This window comes from Kryptolebias marmoratus, linkage group LG20, assembly GCF_001649575.2.
Source record: "Kryptolebias marmoratus isolate JLee-2015 linkage group LG20, ASM164957v2, whole genome shotgun sequence".
Classification (NCBI taxonomy): domain Eukaryota; kingdom Metazoa; phylum Chordata; class Actinopteri; order Cyprinodontiformes; family Rivulidae; genus Kryptolebias; species Kryptolebias marmoratus.
Window position 1 is genome coordinate 4,067,048 of NC_051449.1, and position 26,695 is coordinate 4,093,742.

At 40.9% G+C, this 26,695-nt stretch overlaps 2 protein-coding genes across 6 annotated transcripts in view; one reads left to right on the plus strand and one right to left on the minus strand.

The window, feature by feature from the left end:
- The window catches only part of LOC108232945 (heterogeneous nuclear ribonucleoprotein C), an 8,984-nt gene extending 3,602 nt beyond the window's left edge, over positions 1-5,382 (minus strand). The window contains exons 1-5 of one of the 4 annotated variants that reach the window (XM_037982048.1): positions 5,230-5,382; positions 3,492-3,579; positions 1,808-2,109; positions 523-595; positions 282-332 (exon numbers count right to left, since the gene is read on the minus strand). In XM_037982048.1, the coding sequence (XP_037837976.1) occupies positions 282-332; positions 523-595; positions 1,808-2,109; positions 3,492-3,496 (431 nt within the window). In that variant the 5' untranslated portion in view covers positions 3,497-3,579; positions 5,230-5,382. Of the gene's footprint in view, positions 1-281; positions 333-522; positions 596-1,807; positions 2,110-3,491; positions 3,644-4,617 lie in introns of all 4 variants that reach the window. The other 3 variants (XM_025004816.2, XM_037982049.1, XM_037982050.1) reach the window with 3 other exon arrangements.
- A 3,968-nt stretch (positions 5,383-9,350) lies between these two features.
- The window catches only part of LOC108232785 (zinc finger protein GLIS1), a 27,644-nt gene continuing 10,299 nt past the window's right edge, over positions 9,351-26,695 (plus strand). Inside the window, exons 1-4 of one of the 2 annotated variants that reach the window (XM_017410813.3) lie at positions 9,351-9,487; positions 20,457-21,456; positions 24,995-25,156; positions 26,466-26,579. In XM_017410813.3, coding sequence (XP_017266302.1) covers positions 20,647-21,456; positions 24,995-25,156; positions 26,466-26,579 — 1,086 coding nt within the window. In that variant the 5' untranslated portion in view covers positions 9,351-9,487; positions 20,457-20,646. The remainder of the gene's footprint in view (positions 9,488-20,456; positions 21,457-24,994; positions 25,157-26,465; positions 26,580-26,695) is intronic. The other variant, XM_025004770.2, reaches the window with a different exon arrangement.

Here is a 26,695-nt window from a genome sequence, read left to right on the forward strand (position 1 = left end):
GGCTCGCCTGTAGACCCTTTTTTCTCGCCTGTAACTGCTTTCGGCTCGCCTGTAGCTACTTTAGCTTGTAAATTGTTTATTGCTACTTCTTTTAGCTTCATCCCTCAGTTTCAGCTCATGCCTGACTCAGCGTTTACAGAAAACTCTTCTTCTCTTGTTTTAAGCAGACGTTTCAATATCGCCGTGTTACATTCAGACAGGAAGCGTTTGGGTTTTTTTTTTAACCGGGGACAAAATGTGCGTGCCGCTTCAAAACTCTGTGCCAGCCGCTTTTCACTCACCTGTCATAATAATCTCTCTGGAAATCGTAGTCCAGGTCAAAGGATGAGCTACTAATAAAGGAGAAAGAGAAGCCAGAGTCAGCAGGGATGCAGTATGTGGGGCGACAGCATTACTACATAGTTCTCAGCGTTCCCTGAAGGCTTTTCTTATCAGCCCAAAGGCTTTCCTTCCCGTCAAACTCTGTCGGGGGTTTTTGTTCTTATTTTATTCTGAAACGCTGCCAGCAGCTGTCAGACGTACCTGTACATGTCTCCAGCGGAGCGCTTGGACGTTTTTGACCTGTGGGGTTTGGGTTCCCCGGCCAGGTTGATGTCTGAGGAGGGAAACAGAGGAGGCATTTCTTACCCTGATTTCATTTATTGTTCGCAAAATAAAGAAAACAAAACCCTTTGTTGCCACTTTCATGCAGCCAGATTCTGCACGTATTTCTCTATTAAATCTTAGATAAATCTGCTGTTTTCTTATTAACCTGTCGGGTATTTTTAGAAGAAAGGCAGCTTTATTTGAACATTAAGTCACAATCAATATAATATTAATAGTTTGGAAGAAATAAGTCGGAGCTGAAAGTAAACTGAACTCTTATTTCTGCTGCCTGGATGTTTTTGAGTCAAACAGCGAAGTCAAAATTATCACCGCCTCATTTTTTATTAGTTTTATCAGCATCATTAACGCCAAAAATCATATTTACATCTTTTGGTTTCCAAATAAACAGAGCAGCTATAAATAAACAGCCCAGAACGTGAAACAGAACTCTGATTGTAAAACCAGCTAGTTGCGCCGAATAAACCCCGACGAAACCGTCCCAAACGGGCCACAGCCGAGTCCGTGCTCCTCAGATAAACTCCAGGACGTCCCGGAGGTTTTAGGCGTTTCTGCTCCGACGCACCTGATTCAGACGGTTCAATCAGCTCCTCGCCAAATCATCAGGTTCTCCATCATTACGTCCACGAGTCGGCCATTTAAAGCAGAGAACGCGTCTAGAACCTGCAGGAGAGCGTCCCCCGAGGTGGTGGGACAGATTAAAGCCGAGGACAGCAGGGACACGTCCCCTGGGTAAAGACGCTCACAGGTCACAGCCTTTTAGTTTTGTTTTGTTTTTAAACGTATCTGAAGTAAAAACCGACGACGCAGCAAAACGTTTCGAATTTCTAGCTGAATCAGCGTTTTCAAGGGATCAGGGGTTTGTTTTTAAATAATTAAACATAAAAACAGAGTTTTACTAAACAGAAGAGATGAGGGACAACAGGCGGCGTGCACGTGATCAGACGGAACATGCCTGACGAACGCCGTCATCCTCGCCAGACTCGTTTTTCTGGTCTTTATGAGGTTCTGGTTAAACTTGATTTGTTGTTGGTGACTAAGACGCAGATTATTCTATAACACGTCCGTTTATTCATAAAAGCTTATCTACGAGCGACAAAACCATTAACCTACATTTTAACAGGGAAGAGGAGACAAAATGGCAGCTTTATCAAACCCAATGGCGTCTCAACCCAGAACAGTGTCCCCCATCTTTGAAGAGCACCTGCTTCAAACGTCCCGAGTCCCGAGGCCTCACCCAGCACTTGTCCGACGATCATCCTGCCATCCTCCCCGCCGACGGCGGCGCGGGCGTTCCTCTCGTTGGCGTACTGGACGAAGGCGTAGCCCTTGTGGACGGAGCAGCCGACGATCTTCCCGTACTTGGAGAAAATGGCCTCGATGTCCGCCTTGGTGACCAGCAGCGTGTTCAGGTTCCCGATGAAGACCCGGGAGTTGAGGGAGCGCGGGTCGGTCTTGTTGGTGACGTTGCTGCTCGCCATCAGGCTGGAGGTGGAGGACGAACGACTGAGACACACACACACACACACAGAGAAACTTTAATCATCTTTTCTGATGTTTAAGCTGCTCCTGTTTCTAAAAACTTGTTGCTTTTAAGCCCCACCTGGAAAATAAACAGAATTAAAGTCAGAAAACAGGAACGTCGGGACGCTTTAAACTAAACCTGACAGCTTTCGTTTTGGAGCCACAGAGGCGCCAACATTCACAAAATAAACACAGAATGAGGCCAAAGCCATAAGAGCTGTCAAAATACATCAATTTAAGGTTTTTAGTTTAAATTTTATGTATGTGTGTATCATCTATGATAAAAATAACCACTAAAAAAGCATCATTCTCCACCAAATGTCTATTATCGAGTGAAATCAGCAGAGTTTGGTTTTGTTGCCAACAGTTACGAGTTGTTTGTTTACATTTGAACATGAACGACTTCCCTTCAGACAAATATTGAGACGGTAAAGTAATCCGGGATGTAAACGGAGTCGGAGGGAAAACGATGGAGTCAGAGACGCCGAGCGGGACGAGAGAAGGTGAAGTTCTTCTTCTGAGAAGAAACGGCAACAGAGGTGGAGCTAAAATCAGATGAAATGAGCAGAGATATTCTGAACTCTGACGGGTGAATTTCTGTTTAGTTGTAAACGAAGACGATGAATATTTACTGTTTTAAGTTTTACAGAAACCCTGATGAATTTGAGGTAAATTAACCCTAAAAATGATCATTTAATGATGGAGAAAATGTGTCAGAAGCATTAAAACTCAAACCAAAAACCCTGAAGCATCTCTTATTCTGACAGCTGTTATGGCTTTAATGTTTTCTATGAAGTCAAATGAAGTTTTAGCTCCAGATAAAGAACCTAATAGTCAGTTTTTGATGTTTGGATTTAAAATAAATGAACATAAAATGTAAATACAGCTGAAGATTTGCCACGAATTCAACGTCAACCTTAAGGAAATAAAAGCACACAGTTCAGACTGAGTGCTGTTTATTTTTAATTTAACAAAAAGACATGTTTAAAATCGTCACAGAACGTCGGACTGCAGCGACTCTCCGGTTTTATATCAAAACCAAGCAGGACTTTTAACAACTTCCAATCAAACCCGTGAGCCGTGACCTACGATGCTCCACATCTGAAGGAGCAAACGTTTCTGAAATCTATCTCAGCTCTTTTTTATATATATATATATATATATATATATAAATAATCGGGCAGCATATTTACTCATGGAGAGGGAAGGACGGCTTGCGTCCACAGAGGTTATCTGGGTAAAGATAACGAAGTCAAACAGGTTAAAGAGACGTCAGAGAGAGGCTGGCAGACATGAAAACAGAAGTGGCATTAACAGTAACCCCCCCTCGGCTGAAGAGGGGGGGTTGAACATTCATCACTCACTCCATAGCGTCTGTGCAGGGCTGCCGTCTGTCGGGCGTTTGGGCTCGGTTTGGGCCGGTGTCTCGACCTTCGCCCCTCACGATTTATACTGAGGCGACAGAAAACACACCTCAAGTCAAGCTGGGCAGGGTTATCTGGATACCAAGGCTTACCTGGCGGGGGGGACGAGGTATCAGTGATAAACAACACCCCCCTACACAAACACACACACAAAGGAAAAAGAAGCTGCACGCTGCCACCTAGTGACACCATCTAGGAGATGCCGAGGCATGAAACGGAGAAAACGAGACTTCTAATTATTATAAAAACACAAACTGAGCCACAGGAAACTGTACGCAGCTGAAAACTGACTTTAACCTGTAATAAATCTGTTTATCCTGAACTGCGTACAGTCAAACAGACATTCATTCGACTTCCTGTTTCGGCAGATCCTGATCTTTCATGTCATTGCCGAGAAGCTTCGCTCTGTCTGATGATTGTGACACTAGTTTTATTTTTTATTGTCACTTATAAGTGCCAGGAAAAGGTCTGACCATCGGCAGTAAAGCAGTAAAACATACAATCTCATAATAAAGCTGTGTTCCTCCCCGTTCAACCTTCTCTTTGTGTGTCTAAAAGGGGAAATAAAGAAGCTTTTATTGTTCTGCAGCTGTTTTATTGTTGGTTTGAGGAGTAATAAACCTGCATTCAAATTGTGTTTTTAGGTGCTTGTTTAAACAGAGAGATTGACACATTTATGTCAACTATATGAGACCCTGTTAGCTCCAATATCAGCTCTTTAAAACTGACAGGAGCGCCTCTAATTATCAGGAATGTGTCATAATCAGGGTTTAGGGGTGTATATGCAGCCTGTATGAGTGAATAGTGGGTTGATTTTGGTACATACTGAAACAAATAACACTCTTTCAATATAAAATGTTTAATTATATATGCATTTGTGGTGTTGTGCAATGAAAAAACAAAGCTGCTGGCACTTCATTGCAATCCAAAACACGAAAAATAGCATCATGCGAGGAGAAAAATAAGGGTAAAAAAAGAATTAAAAAAAAAAATCTGCTGACCGACGAGTACAAGCCAGAAAAGCAAAGTCTGAGTTTAAAAAAATAAATCAAAAAAAAAAAATTACCTAAACCATCCCCAAAAGACCAACAGCGCCGCCGCCAGGCCTTAAAGTGAAACACAGGCCCTGCGCCAGCCTCGGCGGCCTAAAACCGGCTAGCATGGCTAACGTTAGCCAACCACCAAATCCGAGTTATCTTTAAAAATTCTCAGCAATCTGACCAGTTCTTGTGCTTACAAAAAGGGGGACCAAAACCTAGAAGATTCAGACAAAAAGGAGGAAAAAATGCAGTCGACAGTCTGTAATTAATCACGAATCAGGTATGCTGCTGCGTCTGAATGCTAATGCTAACGTTAGCTGTCCTAAAAAGCCAAAAATAAAAACAAACCAGTCCCGTCAAGGAAAAAAAAAATCTTCAGAACATGTTAAATAAATAAACTTGCAAAAAACAGGTGTAGCTAAGATGCTTCCAAAGGGCTCGTGTCTTAAAAAAAAAAAAAAATTAGAAGCAGCTTTAGTGTCGTTGAAGGGGGGTGGGGGGAGCTAAGCTAGCTACTCCGCTAGCTAGCACATTATGTCCTGTCCACTCGCAAAATAGAAAATCATCGTAGAAAAATATCCAAAAAGAAAAGAAAAAGGAAGGGAAAAATGAAAAATGTCTGGGGACAAAATACTCACCACGACCTTTACGAGCAAAATGCCTTGCTTTTCGGTAAAATTTGTCAAATTGCAAATTTAGGTCGTCCTTTTTTGTGCGCATGCAGTTTGCCCCCTACAGCAGCGAGCTAGCTTTCTTCTAGCTAGCAGGCGATGGCGCAGAGGTGGCCAGGGCTTGCTCGGTTTGTGTCACAGAGCCAACCGGGAGGGGCGGGGTCTGAAAAAAACACGTATAACACACAGAGTAACGCCACCACCGGCGTTAGGTGGTGTAAAAACATACGCGAACCTTGTTCTAGAACTCCATCGATTTTCCTTTCAAAATAAAACCTCCAGCAATTTTTTGTTAGTTTTTTTAATCGTTCATTTTATGTTTCTGTCTTCTGTTTAACACAACAATAGTAATAAATTCTTCTATTAGGCAAATTATTATTTAACACAGTAAATGTTTGGTAATTAGTTGCCTAAGCCATTTATTTTTTTAAACTTTTAATGCAAACAAATGTGGACAATATGTCAAATAAAGCTATTTTTATCCAGAGAAACTGACTAAAATGCTGTTTTTATGTATATATGTTGTGTAAAATAAAAAAACATTCTGTTTTTATTTGTTCATTTATGTATTTGACTAAAAAGACAATTTTGGCTGCTTGAGGAAGTAGTAAAAATACTGATAAACTAAAATTATGTTTTAAAAGTAGAAAAAACTGATAACTTTATATGTATATTAAAAATATACCCTGTGTTTTTCAAAAATATTACGTCACATGATTAGAAATAAAGGACAATTTTTTTCTGCATATATATATATATTTTACATATTTAAACCTTTGAGAATATTAAAACTTTAATTAGCATCCTTTTAATGGTTCCCATTTTACAGGTAAAGAAGTCAAAATGTCGGGACTGTAAGCAAAAGAAATTGTAAATAAACCCTTTTTTTTTTCTTTTAAATTCTGAACATTTTAGAAGCTCACACCCACTATTCTCTATAAAAACAACAATATAATCTACTGGAAGCATTATTGCATGTTTCCTTTTTAACAGACATTATAAAGGAACGGAGATTATAATTAATTTCACCAGAGAAAAAGTTTAAATAATCTGTGGAGTTACAGATCTGTCGTTTATTCCCACAGTCAACCAGCAGCTGGCGATATTGTTATAAAAATACAGATAAAAGTTGGATCGAACTGAGCTCAGGCTGTAGATCGAAACAGATCAAATTATAGATTTTTGTTGTATCTGAGATTAAAATTAGTCCATAAAGACAAAATCAGAAGAATCAAAAGTCTCTTATTCTGACAGCTGTTATGGCTTTAATTGTTAAAGGGTCTGAAAGAGGAAACAGGCGTGATGGATGGTCAGAACCTCACCGGTCCTGGTGGTCACCGGACCCCCGAACTGGAACAGTGGTTCCTGCAGATCCCAGAGAAACCTCAGGTTCCCGGGCCACTGGTAGAGAGGTTTGTTTGTTTGTTTAAACAAAACAACTTAGTTTAAGACATGTTGATGTGAAATTGTAGGCGTTTAATAAAATAAAAGTTGAATAAACATCGATCGACTCAGGAACAACTAAAACTTTGTCCTGTTTCAAACACACCTGGATTCATTCTGCAACCTGTGGAACCCACCGCATGCAAAGACATCAAAACTTTTTATTTTTTTATTTTAACAAATTTAAATAAACACAACACCTTTTGGTGTCAAAAGTCTTGTGCTGTCCCATAAATAAAATTTAAAAAAAAAAGCTTTCCGAAGTTGCAACATCACCCCACACTTTTGGTTTTTTTGGCCTTTGCTCCGTTTACCAAAATAAAACGAGATGTCTCATTTTCGATTAAAGATTCGTGTGACCCTTTGCTTAAATTGTCTTTTTGCCACATTAGGGGGAAAGAAACTGCAAACAAAAGAGACTGATACCAGCTGTTTTCTGCATCTCGTTAGCAGTAAACCCCCGATGTCACAATTTTTCTTGGAGAATATGTTCTTTTGTGAATTGTTTTAGCCCATCTGGTTTTGTTTGGAGCAGCTTCCCCAGAGGACTTGTTTACAGCTCCGAGCATCATCTCCAGAGCTCTGACTTGTACTTTTTTGCCGTGCACGGATGAAACGTTTCTGCGTTTCGCCTCTTTTTGGGGTCGTTTTTGACGGTCCTGACAGCGTGCTGACCTTGAGCATCGGCGAGGCCACACTTGCAGTGAGAGGACGGTGAAAAGCATGTTATTAAACTTCATCCCGGAGCTGATGATGACAGAGATCCTGCTGGAAACTGAGCCGACCAGAAACCAGAGTTTGGTCGATGTGAGGTCACTTCTGAGCACCTCGAACGTACCGGGCCTAAATTACAGGGAAACCGCTGGAAATAAAAATACCTTAGAGCAAATGTGAACTCGTAAGCCATGTGAAACGTCAGTTTTTATATGGGGTTAGTGGTCAAACATGCAGGAAAAAAACAGCAATTAATCACAGTGCTAGCTAGTAGTTTGGCCTGAATATTAGAGTAAAGTAAACACAGTTTGATCTGGACTTATTAAAGGTGGGAACTCAATAACCTGCGACAATCCGGGACGAGTTGGAGGCTCAAACTCGTCCTCGGAATCAGCAAGGCCTTCTCTGCTGGCCTAACATAACCAAGAATCATCATAATTATGATAAAGGTTAATTTAATTTTTAATTTACTTTCCCCAGATATCTAAAAGTGTTCATATTCTCTTCGTGTCATATTATGCTCCTTTCAGTGCTGTTGTTTTTAGGTTAGTTTTTTATCCAATCAGAATTCAGAATCAACCCTGTAAGTCAACAGGCAAATACAGTTGATAGACAGTTGCAATAGCCAATCAGATCATGAGTTGTACGTTGAACGTGACATTTACGCGTCCTGTGATTGAATATGGATACTTGCTAGTTTAAGCTGCGGCAGTACTATGCAGATTAACAGAGTCACACCGGGACTGTTAACGGTTAAAAACTTTTTTAACCCACAATGGCCGAAGGAGAGCAACACGTTGATTTGGTTGCTGATATACTGGCAAAGTTGTTTTCAAGACGAACTTTTCAAGAGAAGCTAGATCTCGTTAAAGGAGGACGGCCGACCCCGAGCTAGCTAACCTGTCCTGAGCTAGCTAATCTGTCCCAGAATGGATTTTGTGTTGAAATAAGTATTTTGGGGGACACAGCCGTTTTGGTGAGTGCAAATATTTTATTTATTTTATTGTTTTTTTGTTTGTTTTGACAGTAGCATACCAGATATGTTTTAATTGCTGATGCGGGTTTGTTGATTTATTTTTTTATATGCGCCGGATTTTAGCCCATTTCAGTTAGGGGTTATCGGTTAGGGGTAATACGGAAAGTGTTTCCGTATTACCGTTAACCGATTTTCGCTGATATTCGGGATGTCCTTCCCGTGAGTCACGTTAGCAGACGTTAGGCTCGAAGTCCCGGTGAGATCTGGAGGTTCAATAGTAACGAGAGAAAAAAACAACAACCCACAGCTCTAGATTCTGAAAATTACGAAAACTAAATTTAAGAAGGGTCCGAGACAGGTTCCAGATGACTCTCAGCTACCACCACACCAAACTTTACCTCAAGTTCTGCACAACTGGCTGAGTTGTAGCCATTTTTGTCCTTGGCCGTGGCAGCCACCTTGAGCTGGATTAAATCCGGAAGTTAATCACTTGAGGATGAACACCTTAATGATTGTTTTCTGAAAAATTCGTAAAAAATTGTCCGATGTTTCATTAGATATTTTGCTAACAGACGAGCAGAGCTGATTCCAGTAGTTAACGGTAAAGTTTTAAAACCAAATCTTGTTCTTGGAGTATGTGTTGGGGATTACTCTCAGCTACTACCACACCAAATTTTAGCTCAATATCAATAAAACTGACTTAGAGCCATTTTTGTGTTTGCTAATGTCGCTTAGCTGTGGCGGCCATCTTGAATGGGATTGACCCCAAAAGCTAATCAGTTAAAGATGTAAATCCAGTGATTACTTTCTGAGAGTTTCGTTAAAATCCGCTGAGTGGTTCATGAGATATTTTGTTAACAGACAAGCAGAGAAATAGGAGCGAGAAAACATGATCGCCCCTCTGTCTATCGGTGGGCGATGGAGATGTTGCCCCGGCCTGTTTGCTGCTGCAGAGCTGGTTGGCTTCGGAAGGGGGTGAAGGGGGTGGGCTCGTGCGTGAGCGCGCTGAAGTGACAGTGGGAAGTGCAGTCCGCGTGCAGCCAGCGTGAGGAAGAGTCCTCCCATCATACTGAATGGCTGGAAAATAAAGCGGTAAGAACAGCACTCCTTCTGCCTTTTTACTGCAGCTTGAAGCGTTTCTGCTCGCAGGAAACAGGATCATCTCGCAGCTTTTTGTAATCCTGCTCACTTTAAATCGCTTTATCCTTAGTTTTCATTTATTATAGTCTAACTTTTTGTGACAAAGAGGCAAAAATGAGCGTTTGTGTTTGCAAAGAAGTGATAAAAGAGGACCCGAACAGAGGGAAATAGTTCCACATTGTGGTTAGGAAAGGCTATTTTCGGGTCCATATGATGAATTACACAAGAACTTGTTTTGATTGTGCAACAAAGATTTGAGGAATTAATAACACAGAGTGGCTGCTGCGCTCTGCGGTGAGCAAATGGTTCTTTTGTGATATTTCCCCCCCATCTTATTACTTATGGGACTCTTCCTTTCCACTTCCCTGCAGTCGGCTGATTTATGTCATGTAGCTGGAATGAGAAGTGCTGCGCAGGGGGTGGAAATCTGGCTGCCTGATCGTCCAACAGATGAGGAAGATTGTTTTAATCATTAGTCTCATGATATCGCTGGCTCAGAGCTTCTGCAGAGGGGTCTCTGTGCCGCAGAGTCGGGGCTAAATCACCAATTTTATCATCTACTTCGTGTTATCTCACAGATGCAGTTATGAAATTGGTAATAAAGCCGATTTACACTGTTCTGAAATCCCCAGAGATCATCCTGGCATGCCTTTGGGAGGCTGATCGGATCGTTTATCGATATCGGCAACTCAACGGTTCCACCAGCAGATGCTCGAACCGTTTGGCAAAGAGGCGAAACGGCAGCAACACGAGATCTGCGGCGACCCGAAACGTCCTGTTCGAATCACGCCAGATCACGTGTCTGCGTGCTTGTTTCGGTTTCCACCTCCCTGCCGCGGACGTCAGGAAGCGTGAGCAACAGATTCAGGGTGCCATCAGGGCGCGGCGTGGCTACGTGACGCCCGACATGTGACCCGAGCTGGCAAAACAAGTCAGAAAGAGCTCAGGCTGCAAAAAACAAAACAAAACAGGAAAATACAGATTTTTGCTGTAATTGCGATTTGCGTTAAATAATTCTTTTCATTTCTTTTGTAATTAACCGTTTTTCTTTGCTGGGAAATCCCTTTGTATAATGTAAGCTTGAGGAGCACCCCTTTCTAAATACAGGACAAAAAAACAATCCCTCCAGACCGATAAAAACCCAGTTTTCAAACCGGCCCTCTTGCGAACAAAACCAGCTTGTTGCCAGGTGACAAATCGCCAAATTTCAACAAATTGCGGCGCCATTTTGAATCTTCTGAGACAAAGAATTTGATAATAATAACAACTCAATAATGAAAAGTATTATTAAAAGTCACTGCAAAGTCCTGAAGACTGAGGGAAAGACTTCAAAAAGTAAAAAAAAAAAAATGTCTAGTCTCGATGGTTAATGTGACCCTAAATTAAAAATTTGTGAACAGAAGTTGTGACCGGATACCAGCTACCACCTGCGTTTGTTTGCTCAAACAGTCGAAGTGACTGAAAACAGTTTAAACAGTAAACTTAGAAGATGTTTAGCGAAAGCACGCATATTTGAACGCTGAGCGCGTCTTTATAAATGTTTTTTCTCTACTCATTTTTTCACATATAGCAGCAGATTCGTGCTCATGTTTCCACCTAAACATCTCCTCTGAGACTCTACGCTTGCCCGCCATAGTTGTTTACACGGATTAGCCTAATTCAGGTCAGCCACGTGACTTTAGTTTCCCGCCGGAATCACCCAAGTGGTTTGTTTACATTGAGTGTGTACCTGCGTTTCAGAAATGTAGATCGATATATTTGGAAAACCACTGGAGTAAACTTTTCCAAACTGCACAGTTTCATCTTTGTTTTTCCTTAAATCTCGAAGCTCCTACAGACTTCAGTAACATTTTAGCTTAGAATAATTTCTTTAAAACTTGAAGCAAAGAGTCTGTTTATGTCGTTTTGTCTACAGAAAACTATTAAAGAAACGATGAAAAAAATCACTCACAGGTCAAGGTTTATTTCAGATCTGACTTGTAGTTTTTTGCACGGCGACTGTTTGTTTGAGGTTTAGTTTTCAGTCTGTTTCTGCCTGCGGTTTCTGTCAATGAGTGAAAGACGCAGATGTTTGGTTACTACGGCGACAATAACGAGCCTCTGGCAGCGGCAGCTTGGTTCTCTTTATGTTTCTTATCGAGTCTTTACATCGAAATGTAGGCGTTTTTCTTTTTTACCGTTTAGATTTTTATAAAGTTATGCTGGAGTTTTGGGCGTTGGCAGCATTCAAACTGTCTTCAGAAATCATTTTTTAATTTATAATATTGTATTACGTCCACTTCTGGAAAGGCAGCTGATAGATAAATGTTTCTTTTAAGGTGATGTTGTGAATTTATTAAAAGTTTAAGCAACATTTGGAGCAAAATACCTCATAGCGATTCCCTCTGGTGGCGTGTGGAGTTTGTTACTAAGCTGCATTTATTACTTGTGTTTACATTACGTAGCACAACATGACCTAATGTATTAAATTAAGGGTTTAAAGACGCAGAGAAACAACCCTGATCATGTGGGATTCATTACTGAGAAGTAGAAAAGGGATTTTCTGGCTCACACGTAAATATTTGTTTCCATGTTTTTAAAAAAAAAAACAGCCTGAAGTCAGAATTTGTCACAACGAATGTCGTTCCAGTCGGAGCGAGTGATTCGTGACGCGGTGATGAAATGTTTTCCTTCGCTACGTTCGTTTCGCCAACATTACCGGTGATCAGCCTTCGGCAGAGCTGACTTCGACTTGTTTCAGATTTGTTATTCCTGGCCGGAGGTGTCTGCTGTTTTGCAACACCCCAGGGTGACAAATGTGGGTAATCTGAGCCGCTGCGAGTATCAGAGGTAGCTGTTTCAACATTGTTTCTGCTGTGCGTTAGAGCCGGAGTCTTAATAAATCGTGTTTACTTGGCAAATTATTTCAACTCCCAGAACGGTTCTTCTTGGCACGGGCCGGTGAAGTAGTGGAATAGGAGCTCCTGCATGTCTCTGCGTGAACTTTCTTTGGAAAAATCTCAAAATGCACCCCCAAAAAGGAGAAATTTATAAAAGTAATTTGCATCTGTGTTCATCGGCCCTCTTAGGTTTAGTTATAAATCTTTTTAAAAGCGCTGTAGCTGTAATTTTTTTTTTAAAGCTTAGCAAGCCAAGTTCTTGATTAGAACATGGATGTGTTTGGTATTTCAATCATCACCAATTATTCATTCTCTTTGTTTAGGGGGATTTTTTTATGTTATGCAAAGTGTGCATTATTATAGATAGGAGGATTTAATTAAATGCATTAATCCTGTTTCGGGTCAGCCGTGAGCTAGACGCCGCTAACTCCGCGGAGCACGAATATCCAAGATCCAACTTAAAACTAACTTCACTGCGGTGTTTTGCGCGGTCCTTTTCTGAAATCTTTGTGGGCAAATGTGAAGCATTAGCGCACATTTTGGCTTCGGTCGCTGCTCCTGCACGCTCCCGGCATTCTGATGTTAACAGGAAGTGACGTCATGTATCTTCTTCATGAGTTATTTGGGGTTATTTTGGGGTTAAAGTTGCGGCGTTTTGGGCAAAGTTGCAAGAACTTGCGATTTTGCGGGGTTTGCTTGATTTTGCGTTAATAGTTGCGATTGCAACATCACGAAATCCTGGAGGGTCTGACAAGAGCTAATTTGTTGTACCTATCACAATTTTAACATTTCTAAAAGTGCCAAAATAACCTATTCTAACAGTAAAGAAACCACAACACCCCTTAGGACAATTTAAAACATAAATTAGTCGTATGTTTAATGAATGTTATGGGTGCAGCTAGTGAGCTAACAAGCTAGCTAGATAGCGCAGCAGCTTGTTTACATCTGAGTTTGATTTATAAAACAAGGTTCATTTAAACAGACTCATATAAAATTACAGTACTTTAAGGTCTGTTTGGAATCAGTTATTCCAAAAAGGTTTAAATGTTATTACAGGGAACCACCAAAAGCTAACAGACTAGCAAAACAAATTTAGCAGTTAAAATAAAGAAATAAGTCAAGATTAATGATGCCACGTTCCAGAATCTGCTGTCATATGCGGTGTTAACCGAAGGACAACGGACTTGTATTTAAAAGCAAAAAAAATTAAATAAATAAAAAAATATCTCCAACGTTCCAGAGAGGTTCAGTTGGAGCCGCCAATGGGAAGAAAATGTTCGACCAAAATGAGTGTTTTCAGTGATGCTTAGCAGGAACTGTTGGTCAGAGTGTGGCTTTTTCTGGAATAAATGTTGTAAATTGAAGAACATAACCTGAAACAAGTGTGTGTTTACATAATTATTCATTTTTATGACTTTAAGGGATTTTTTTATTTTATTTTTTAGGAGCTCTCTCGGGCCGCTTCATTCTTTCCCCTGCATGAATTTGAAACGCGACTCTAAGAATGTCACTGTTGCTCAGAGAGAGATATGTCGTCTTCTTGAAGTGGTCTTTGGCTCGTAAGAAACGTTTGGCCCCCTTCCTCTCATTTCTGCTTCAATTCATTCCACAAAAACAGCATTTTACTGGACGCTCTTCAAGTGCGGGGCAAGTCAAGAACATGTTTGAAACCACTAAGATAATACCAGATACTGGGTCATTTTATGGTCTGTAGTGCAAATGAGGTAATATATAATAACACTGAAATGTCAATTTTGGTTTTAATTGGAAGTTAAAATGACAATATAAACAAGTAAAGGGTTTATTTTATGTTAAGGAGGTAAGAAAGCCAGAGCTATGTGATGTCATGACTTTATTTATGTTAATTCTTATAATTTATTGTTGTGCAATGCAGAGAAAAGCAAACTTTTAATGTCTCCTGCTCGTCACTCTCCAACTGCTATGATTTCCTAAGTAGGAACTCCGGAAAGTGTTGCTTGATGTTGTTCTCCTCCAACAAACTGGTGTTTCGCCAAACATTTACTTTAATAAACCGCCGGGTAAAACACGGACTCCTACGACCAAAAGCCACTCCGTAAATTGTTTGGAAAGACTCAGTCAGTATCCGTCGGAGGGGAGTTTTAGCTGCTCGGGTCTCAGAACCGGTCCATCGGCGCTGCTGCTGTATCTGCTCCTCGCGCTCTGTTTTGTGGTTTGGACATTTTCAAGGGAATTTCCTGCCAGAGGTTCTCAAAGTTTCTGACAGATTCACACCTGCTTGGAAACATTTGGGTATGCCGTCCTTTCAGATCAGAATGATTATTTATTAGCTCATTGTTGATGTTTGATGTCCTGGTAAACTGGTAAATCCAGAACAGACATTAATATATAGAACTACAGGTATTATATTACATTACGCATTGTTAAAATGGTTGATCTGAAGCAGAAATAGCAGCAGCTAACTGTAGCACTTCCATCAGGAATATCACAAGTAATTCTGCCATCGTAACCACAGAGCAAAGGTTTGAAATTGCCATTTGCATGAATTGCTGAGAGACTGAAGAGACTAGAGTTTTTTGAAGATGGCAGCAATCCACTTTGGTCCTGGCACCGCGCTGACCAGCTAGTTAGGTCAGAGTTAAACTAGTTCTCTAAACCAGTGAGTGGTTCTCAAACTTTTCGGGCCTCTTCTGTCCGTCACAAAAACAAGTCCGAGTGAAAACTTCTAAAGATTAGTTCCTTGCATTTTTTTAGACCCCAAAATAAAAATGATATAAAACTGAAGTGGTCGTGTGCCGGCGCTGTAATGACCCCGCGTCCTTCCCAGGGCCACGCCCCACAGTTTGAGAACCATCTACATCTACAACAGGTCAGACACTTCCAAGGATCGGCTCTGTCCTTTTAAGGTGCAAATTTGAATTTTCTGCCTCCTTTTCAGTGAGTTTCTTTTTGTCACCTGGATAAGCTTCGCCTGAGTAAAACCTCTCAGTTCAGGCGTGAATCACTGATTGTGTCTTTATTGGCATCCGTACCGAAGTCCGTCACGGTGCTGCCGCCGCACACTGCCCCCCTTCATGAAGCCCATCGCTCCGTTGGAAGATTCAGGCGTTCCTACGTGGAAAAATTATATCCAGCACCTTTTCTCGTGCAGACTCAGCAACAGATTCAGAAACAAGATGGCGCCTTCCAGCCATGTGGTCCTCAGCGTAGACATGAACGTCTCCTGACTCCAAATCCACCTGGTTGGGTTCAGGACTGTTCTGTTCACGGGGGTTTCGTCATCTTCCGTTGTTAGCTTTCACTTCCTGTTTGAGCTCATCATTTCAGGATTTTGTCCCCCTTTTTGTCAAAGTTGACCTCAAAGCTCATAACAAAAAGAAAACTGACTAAAACAATAACAACTTAAGAATTTGCATTCTCAGCAAAGAGAAATCGGCAAAACTGTTGCTAAAAGCTAAAATGAGCAAAGCAGTAACTAAAAGCTCAAATTTTAAATAACTAGAGCAATATTTAAATGCTAAAATGAGCAAAACAGTAGCTAAAAGCTAAAACTGCTAACTCAGCATTCTCACAATAATATATTATAATATGAAGTTTTGGTTTATTTGCTGTATAAAATGAAACCTGTAAATATAAACAAGTCTTTGTATTGTCTTTGTAATTATTTTGTTTACATTTTCAGGTAACAAGATGATGGTGACCCCAACAAAACACTTCTGTTGTTTTCTTTTTTTGTTTTATAGTTTTTAAAACACTTGAACTCATTTCTACAGTTACTTATTTATTTATTTTGTCAGTTTCAGGTTTTTATATGCTTGAACTGATCTGAAGAAGCTGAAATAAAACCAAGTAAAGATATCCAGATAGCTTTAATGTAGGGTTTGTTTTTTGTTTTCAGGGTTGGTATTTAAATAATGACTTAATTAGTGGTATTTTTTAGTTTGACTCATTTGGTAAAAATCTATATTTGCTTTGCTTTAAAAATTGTAAGTACAGATAATGGAAGCTGTTTTGCTGTGGGTGATGATTTTAAAAGTCTTTGTATAGATTTTCGGCATATAAACAGAGAGAAAAACATTATTTTAACTGGAAAAGCTGATAAAATTAAGACTCTCAGAAGTTAACTGCGGTAAGGAAAGCTGTCTGATTTTCAGGGTGTGAATCTGTTTCGATGTTAGAAAATAAAGTCATTTATTTTCTTTTGGACAAACAAAGATTTATGACCCGAAAGTAAATTAAATGTTGATTTATTAGAGCACCAAAAGCCCACAAAATTGGTTTTACAGGAGTAACGTAATTTGAAGGTGGAGAACTCGAAGCAAAAATTATTCTGGGAAGTGTAAACTGTGATCCTTCTGCCAACTTGGCCTGTTACTGGGATACTAGTCTCTGTTGTCTGTTTAAAAAAAAAAAAAAGAAAAGTATGTTGTGAAACTAGTTACACAATTCCTTTTTTTTATCTGGAACCAAACGTATTTATTTATTAAGCTTTTTCTCTGCACCTGTGGGCCGTTGGGGGTCAACTTTATGTTACCTGGTATGCCCTAACGTTCCCAGATCCCATGTTCTCTGGTATTTCTGTTCCCTGGTATTCCCTAATGTTCCCAGATCCCCCGTGTTCCCCAGTACAAACATTTGTTCCCTGGATTCCCTATGCTCTCTGGTAAACCCTTTTGTTATCCAGCACCCAGAAAGTGAATTCCAGGAAAGGCAGCTTTCTTACTGTAATTCAGTATTTGTTCATTTGTATTTTTGCTCAGGTTGTGATACATTTCCTGCACTGTAATTCAATATATATATTTTAAAATTTGTATTAAAGGACATTTGGAGGGAAAGCCAAACATCTTTCATTATTAGCCCCTGGGAGAACGTAGGTACCGGGGAACGTAGACGGACCTTTTAGAGGCAGAATTTATCACAAGTATTTCCACGTTCGTTAAAATGATGTATTGGATTCTACATCCAAAAGTTTATTTTTGAGATATATTTGGTTGTAGTTGGAATGTAAAGTGCTGTACTTCCTGTATGATTACTGGCAATTTATCCTTCATTCAAAATGCTTTGCAAAATGCAATTTATGCTGCTGATGGCACAGTAAATATTTATTTAGCTCCATTGCCAAAGACATTTTTTTCTGGGCTGCAGCCATTTCAAAAAGTTTTAAAGTTTACTAGAAGCACTCTGAGAGGAAATAACGTCAATTAAAAAATAATCCAGTCATAATCTGGATTAACAAAGATTTTATCACTTGTTTTTTTTTTGTGAAAACCTCAACATTTCCTGAAAATGTCCTCCGAATCTGTTCATTTGTTTTTTTTGTAATCTTACTAACAAACAAACAAACAAAAACACAATTTCCTTGGCCAAGGTCACAACAGGGTCAGTCCACTGGAGCAGAGACAAAGGAGTCACCTGTGATCTTGAAATCAATAGGCATCATCCCTGATCCATGAGGTGCCTAGATGTGCAGTTTAACATTCCTACCTTACGCGGTTGTTCAGGATCACCTGGGACCTTGACCTTTGACCGGATCAGCACCAGAATTTCTCTTCTTCCTTGTTCAGTGTTCAATGTTTCCTGAAAATTTCATGAAAATCTGTTCCTAACTTTCTGAGTACTCTTGTCTGCAGACGGACAAACAAACGCTACTGAAAACAGAACCTCCTTGGTGGAGGTAATTAGTTCTGGATGTTATCAGCAATGTGAATTTATCAGAGCTGTTATAAAAACATGAATAATGAGAGTTTAGTTTCCATTTACTTAGTAAAACTCTGCAGGATTGCAGTGTTACATCACTGATTATTAAACTTTTCACAGGAATCAAACTACTGACTAAATGTTTTGCATAACATTCCTAATATGTGATTAGATGTTATTTTTACTGGCAGCATTGGTTCGATTTTCTTTTTTAATCTTTAGAACCATTTTATAAGAATTGACTGACTTATATTTATCAAATCCAGGGTTAAAGATAATTTCTAATTATTAATTAAAGGAATACATATTGCCCGTCTGCTTTCATGAAAATATTTTAATCTAAGATTACCTTTGCTGAGAAAAAAGCAAGTTTTATCTGATTTGTTCAAACCTTGAAATAACATGATGTATAACCTTGTGATATTGCGATGTCTCATGTGATCTGTTAGTGCTTGGAGGATGTGCTGCGAACGACTCTCAGCTACTACCACTCCAAATTTCAGCTCAGTGTCTGTAAAATTCACTGAGTTGGAGCCATTTTTGTGTAGCTGTGGTGGCCTGATTGAACTGGGCTGACTCCAGAGTCTACCCAGTTGTAGACGTACACCCAGTGATTACTTTCTAAGTTTCATTAAAATCTGTTTGGTAATTTGTGAGATATTTTGCTAACAGTACAGACGAACAAACACACACAGACACAGGGAGAAACATTATTACCTTCTGACTTCGGTGGCGGGTGATAAATATAAATGTTTTGGTTTTTTTTGCCCCGTTTCAATAAACAGATCTTTTCCCACGTTCTAGTGGAGCCAAAACACGAACACGTTTTAAAAAAATCTTTGTCATTCCACAGCCGAAGTGCTTTTTGTTGGGATAAGTACACATTTGCTTGTCCTGAAACGCCACAGCTGTGTTTAGCTAACCTCAGCGAGCGAGGCTTTAAAAAGGCACCACATGAGATGAAGCTGCTATTTTCTAACTCTCTCCGGCTCAGCCGAGGCTTTGTGGGACACTTTTCTTAGTTTCGCTGTCTCACTCTTCTTTCTGGACTGATGCAAAGTGTTTCTAGTGAGCGGGCACAGCTGCGCCGACAGCTGGATATCTGAGACGTTTATGAACGTTTGGACGCCGTTCCGAACAGTGAAGCGATTGTCTTTCGGGGGTTTGGTTCAGGTTTTGGGCCTGAAAGCCAGCAGGTAGTGGTTTGCAATTATCATTCTTCAGTCAAACCGAACCACTTCGCTATTAATCCTGTTGAGTTTGTTGAGGCACAGACACATCACAGCCTCTCTAATTAGGATTTAACCACCGTTCCCATGACTGGTCCGCTACACGACTCTGGCGGGGGGAACTCCAGCAATTTTACGGGAAGAATCATAAAACTGTAAACCAGACTATACCAGGAAACTATGGGCCTGAACCTACACTTAGTGACTCCATCATCAGCTAATATAACTGCAGAAGTGAACTTACTCATCTTCTTAGCTGCGCCGGTTCCTGCCTCGTAAAATATCAGTGGGATATTTCATCAGCAAGAATTCCCATTGAAGCTTTCCGATGACTAATTACACGTGGCAGCGGCTCTGCTGCAAATTAGATCATCGATATCTGGCAGATGGGAAGAGGCGTGTGGAAATCAGCTCTTCACACAGTAGAGCTTCTGTATTTGCGGATGGGGTTGGGGGTACGTCTGTTTGAGTCCAGCCTGTCTGTCCTGCTGATGAATCAAAACTCATTGAAACAACGTTTAGGCACAGAAGGAACACAGTTATGTGAGCTAAAAGACGCCGGAGTGGGATTTCCATCAGCACCTGCTGGTCAAACATAAATAAAAACAACTTGGTCTGTCCCAGTCTTGTTCTGCCATTGCAGTTTATTTTGAAAGGATTCTAAGGTGGAAACTTCAGTCTCGGGTGAGCTCAGCTTTACCGTCTGAACTCGTGCAGCTTCTCCGTGTCCATTAGACGGTGGACTTAACCCCAAGTCTCTATTCCATTCGAAGGGGTTTTCAGCTGCAGGACTTTGTGATTAAACTTAAATTCACCGTAAGTCCCACTCATCTGAACTCGGTCATTATTTTAGGCAAAAACATGGTTTTAAACCACAACCATGGATTAGAGATGAGAGGAGAACTTCACTCTGATTCTCCAAACTGAAACAGCTCTGACTGCTTTCTGCTGAGATGAGCTATGAAAGGTTTCAGGGACAGTTGTGTGTTTATATATATGTTTATACCTGAAATTTAAAATGTTTATATATAAATATATATGACATATGCTGGCAAAAAGAGTCACATTGAAGAATTTTTCAATATTGAGTTATTATTTTCAAATTCTGTCTCAGAAGCTTGTTTCTGTTTCCCGCAGCGTTGGAGAGATGACTGACCGAGCAGCACCAGAAGAACTCCGGCAGCTGCTCGTCCGTCAACCTGCGTCACATCCGTGTGTTAAATGATCCCATGGAAGGTTCTACCCTGGACGGATTAATAAGAAAGCTGCTTGAAGAAAGTTATTGATTTCATCGCCGGGGTCTCGGCGGTAGAAGTGGGGGGCCGGCATGTGGCCCCCTGACCTTGGGCCTCCAGATGTGCAGCTGACTCTTCCTGGTTTCGGGAGCGTTTTTGAGGATCTCCAGGACCTTCAGTCCTCCGGGGGGCTCTGCAGGCCTCACTCCCTGAGAACCTCGCTGGGATGCGACCTGAACTCCCTGCTCGAGAAGACAGTGGAGGACTTTGTCACCGCAGCTCAAACTGACCCGAAGAACAGCACCAAGAGGGTCGGCTGCTACCCTCAGCCCTCCCTTCCTGTTTCCTACATGTTTACGAGCTGCGCCAAATCTCCATCTTTTGACTCCTCGCCTTCCTCCCTTTCCTCCTCCTCCTCCTCATCTTTGCTTCTTACCTCCTGCTTGCCTCCTAACGACAAATTCTCCCAGCAGCAGCACAATCTACAGGAGGAGTACCGCTGCATCAAACAGGAGCCTCCGGATGATTTCTCGCCGTGCAAGAGGGAGGCGTTTCAGGTGAACCATCAGCAGGGGGAGCCGTTCCTTCGGGGCCAGCCCCCTCAGGGTTACGGCGCTCAGGACGGGAGCCAGTCCCCCCTCCATGGTCCCAGACCTGCAGGACAAGACCTTGCGCCGGACCAGCAGGAGCAGGCGTGTCATTGGATCGACTGCAGCACCGCCTACAGCAGCCAGGAGGAGCTGGTGAGGCACATTGAGAAGGCGCACATCGACCAGCGGAAAGGGGAGGAGTTTGCGTGCTTCTGGACCGGATGTGTGCGGCGCCACAAACCCTTCAACGCTCGCTACAAGCTGCTCATCCACATGAGGGTCCATTCGGGAGAAAAACCCAATAAATGCATGGTGAGTTGTCGTTTTGAGTCTGATAAAAACTAAATTTATATCACATCTCAAAACATGCTAATTCAGACGTATGTAGGTGAAATGTTTGTGGCTGCTCTGCTCTTGTTTTAAAGCTGAGAACCACATAAAAACTTAATATGATAAATGTGACCCGTGCTGCAGAACGAGCTCAGGCTGCCGTGCAAAATAAGTGGAAACATTGAGTTGAGGAATTGAGATAGGCGTAAAAATTTATCTAAAAAGACATCATTCTGGCATCCTTTGAAACTGAAATGGCAAATAATTGACTTTTCATTGAAGTTTTCCAACAGGTATGTCTTTAGAAATAATCCCTTTAATTCTAATCCTCTTAATTGACCATTTTACTCTACTGGCTGCCAGGAAATCCCTTCGTATAATGTTAGTGTTTTCTTTTTAGTCCTGGGAATTCCCCCTTTTTAAAATATAGGGCTGAATTTTCACGAAATAATCTTTTCTAACAGGTTATGTGTTGAGAAAAAATCCTTTTAATTTCTTTTGTAATCAACAATTTTTCTCTGCCAGGAAATCCCTTCGTATAATGTTTGGCCTCAGTATGAAGCTTAAGGATTCCTGTTTTTAAATATAGAGCTGAAATTCACAAAGTTGTTAATCCAAACTCCCAATTTTGTTGTTCATGTCGAGATACGTTTAAGAAAACCGTTTTTATCAAGTTTCCAGATCCAAACAGCCGTCTGTGCTGCAGCTCAGATTAAAGAAGAGGAGCTCTGATGTTTCTGCTTTAATCATCCCAGTGTGAGCGCAGCGGCGTCGCCCTTCATCACTTCTGTCATCAGTCATCCTCTGAAGCTCACGATGACCTCAGCTCTGTTATTCTGCCATCATTAATCCATGACCCAGATTAATAATTCATCTCTTCACTAAGGGACGCACACTTCCTGTGGAACCGACTTCACTCGTTAAAGTGTGTATCCCGTGGCGCTGCCAGCCCGTAAACCGCCGATTAATATTAAATCAACACCAAATATTAGTCATTGGTCACACTTGAACTACTTGAACAACATTATTTCATTTTCATAAAGCGCTCGGAGCCGAACATGCGGGTGAAGTCACTCTTCATGCTGCAATGGAAAACGAACGTTTCACCTGAATGTAGTCAGTGTTTGTTCATGAATTCAGCCTTATTTACCAGCCGGTAACATCGACAGGTGTTCTTCAGGCTGGAAACACAAAGAGGTCTTAAAGCCGTTTATGTTCCTTCGGCGACGTTCAGAACCGAACGTTGTCCCAGCAGCACGTCTGGCTTCTTTAAAAAACATTCAGTAAAAGTTTTCTGTCTAAGGAAGTCAGCAGGTTGTGTTGAATCTTCACTTCGTCGCAGTCTCCCATCCTGAGCTGCATGAAGGCGACAGTGGGAAGGAAAGACTCCCTTTTAACAGGAAGAAACCAGAACCAGAACCAGGACCAGGCTCAGGACAGGCGGCCATCTGCTTCGACTGGCTGAGGTTTGAGAGGACAGGAAAGAGACACAAACACAGAATGGCAGCTCAAGGTGTGGTTTCTATGGTCCAGGTGTGGTTTCTATGGGGTAAAAAAAAACATTAATGATAGAAATAATTAGAGAGTAGAGCGAGTTAGGATGGCAGCAGAGGGAGGACATGGACAGTTTGTCCTCCAGCAGTCTGAGGCTACAGCAGCAGAACTAAGACCTCAGGAAACCCCAAACAACTCGAACTATAGGATTTCTCAGAAAGGAAAGTCTTAAAAGGGGACAGGGTGTGAGTCTCAGGGACAGGAACTGGAAGTTGGTTTTATAAGAGAGGAGTCTGAGAACTGAAAGCTCCGCCTCCTGTTCTTTTAGAACCTCTAGGAACCATGAGTAAACCTGCAGGAGAATCATGATCTCTCCTAACTCAGCAGCATTTTAACCGAAGACTCTTTATAGACGTTCTTTGGACACCCAGATAATAGAAGTTTTAGTCTCATGGTGCAAACTGGTAGATTTAAAGCTGTTTAAAGTTGGTCTGACCAAAAACAGCTGATGTGGACCGGGCCCATCAGGGGAGGAGGGGGGGAGTGATTTGCATGGGAGTTCAGCATGAATGGGTGAACTCTGCGCAGCTTTAAAAGCTCGGACCGCCACACCTTTCAGTTTGTTTTCACACCTCACCGGAGACACAAAGTTATGATGACTAAAACGTGAAGGTTTCCCAGTTTGTGTTCCCTGACCAGAGTGCTCGGATTAATTAATCACCATGATGTAGTGGGACTTTCTCCCTTTTATGTACAGACTTGTTCAAATGAGGTGAGTGACATTTACAGACTCATTAGTGAGACCTAATAAAACCTGGAGTGAATGTTTGGAGGAAAAACAGCTTAGATGAAAGTCGCGCTTTCTGCTTTTCGAGTCGCACCTAAAAGACTCCTTTGATTGTAAAAATGTGTCGAATCAACTATATAAATTATAAGAATCCAGCAGTTTTCTTGTTGTTGTTGTTTTTGTTAAAACCAGCTGTTGGGGTTGAAGTTTTGACATGAAGGTTCATGATGTCAGAGGTCGGATCTGAGCGACTTTCAGTCTTTTTCTGCTTCATTACTCGAAGTGTGAAAAAACAACAAACTGCTGATTCTGATATTTGCTTCTCGTTCGGCTTCAATCCAACAGAAACGCTTAAAAACCCAAACCTACCACAGCCCGGGTGCGTGTGTGGCTTCGTCTTGTACGTTTTATGCTTTTAATTTGTGACATATTTCCTCCTTATTGCAGCTGTCTTCAATTATAACATAAAAATATGGTTTTATTACATTTAATTGGAGGCAAACGTAGCTTAAAAAGTGCAGAGTTGTGATGCATGAGCAAGAATTAAACTTCTACAGTTTATTTCTTTGCAATTACGTGTCAGAATGATGATTAAATTAATACAGTAATAGTCTAACGTGCAGAAATTGGATCTTTTTTTAATTGTCTGTCAGCAATATAAAAAGTTCATTTTCATTTATTTGGTAACAACTGCTGACTTTACAGACGAAAATTATGACAAATATTGAAACTGAAACTACCACTAGGTCTTCAACTGACTTATTTTAATAAATAGAGAGTTTCCATCAAGACTTTTATTTTGAAAAAACATCTGAACTCGTTTATTTAATTTTAAATCAGCTCAGCAAATCTGATAAAATTATAATTTGGATCAATTTGTGTAAAAAAAGTTTCTTTGTTTGTTATGTTGGACACCAGATTCATCTTTATGGAAACAATAAAAACAAACTAAACTTTCAGCTTTTTGTTTATTTGTTTGTTTGTGTTCTCCCGTACGTAACAACATTTAGTGGTTGAGTTTTGTCAACATTCAGCCTGACTCTGAAGGAGAAACTTTTCTGGAGTTTGTCTTTTAAAAATGCCAACAAAGAGATTAAAAGATGTCAGATAAATCAGGCCAGGCTCATTTAACGTTGACGTCATGGATTATTGAACTGAATCCATCCTGAGCTTCCCTAACGGTGTAACTTTACCACCCGAAAGTCACAAGAGTTTGAACATTTCTGTGAATCTCTTCAGTTCGAGGGCTGCTCCAAGGCGTTCTCCCGCCTGGAGAACCTGAAGATCCACCTGAGGAGCCACACGGGAGAGAAGCCGTACATCTGCCAGCACCCCGGCTGCCTGAAGGCCTTCAGCAACTCCAGCGACCGGGCCAAACACCAGCGCACGCACCTGGACACGGTCAGAACCTTTCGCCTGTAGCCCCGACAGGATCCGGTTTGTGTCGTTTTCGTTTCTCTTTTTTTAACCTTAACCCAAGAAAGTTGCTGCCAACCTGAAACTTTATCACCTGAAGCAGTTTTAAGTCGCGTACGCCACGTTCTGTTTGGGTTTTTATCAGTGAAAAAGACCCTTAATTCAGCAGGAGAGTGAAGGGGTTGCATCTGTGCCGTCACCGTTATACAAAGGGATTTCCAGCAGAGAAAAACAGTCCGTTTCAAAGGAAGTTAAAAGAGTTAAAAGATAAAGGATCATTTCTGAGGACATCCCTGTTAGGAAACTGGGATTTAGTCATCGATGCGTTTATGGACAAATCTTTACACAAATCTCAGTTAATATTTTCACTGCTGACTCCAGAATGGGTCTGAAAATGAGGCTTAATATAAATTATTCATAAAACAAACATTTCTTTAGTAATCTTTCTTCTTTTTTTTTGACATTTTAGAATAATTTCCAACAATAAATGTCTACATGACAACAAACCCCCCCCAGAAAAATCTCAGCGTGTCGTTAATTTGTTCCTGATATCTAAGCCTTCGAACATCTGGCTCCGGTTTTCCGTTCATGTGGAGCGTTTTTATTACAAACACAAACCTACAAATAAAATCTGGTTTCACTCAGAGCCTGAGGAATAGAATTATCAGAGGAAAAGTTTCATCAGTTTTCCTAATCAGAGCTTTGATCCTCGTGTGAAGATGGACGTTTTACTCTGTGGTTTTTGGAGAAAAAGAATAAAAATATCAGCTTCAGATTTTTCACTTTTTCATTTTCTCTAATTCTCTGTTGAGTAACTGCGTTAATTACAGCTGAATATTTAACAAATGCGAATACATTTTGCATATACAGATGATTTTTGTTCATTTACAGATATAATTTTTGATTTTATGTCTGAATTCTTCTCTTTTCTTCTCCCTAAGCTTTCAGATGAAAGGTAAATATGTTTCTTTTTGAGCTGGTTGATTCACCACATTTATCTGAAATATTTTAGTTGACCTGATCTTAACAAGGAGCCGTGCTGTCATCTGTAAACCGATCTTATTTAGATAAACAAAGGTCAGAGTTTAGTCAGAGACTACCGTCCAAAAACATTTGGAGGTTTATATAAACTTTTGGTTCAGGTTTTTAGAGTAAAACACGTTTACTGGATTATAGGTCGAGAAGAAAAGCTGCTAAAATGAAAAAGTCAAATATTCGACTTCGCAGTGAGCGAGAGGGGGTTCCTTCCTTTGGTCTGATCGTCTCTTGTCTGTCCTTGTGTTTTGTTTCACAGAAGCCGTACGCCTGTCAGATCCCAGGATGCACCAAGCGTTACACCGATCCCAGCTCGCTACGGAAACACGTCAAGGCTCATTCTGCCAAAGGCCTGCAGGACAGGGAGGTCAAGGTACGGAGACGTTAGACGTCCAGTCAGGGAGGTCAAGGTACGGAGACGTTAGACATCCAGTCAGGGAGGTCAAGGTACGGAGACGTTAGACGTCCAGCCGAGGGAGGTCAAGGTAC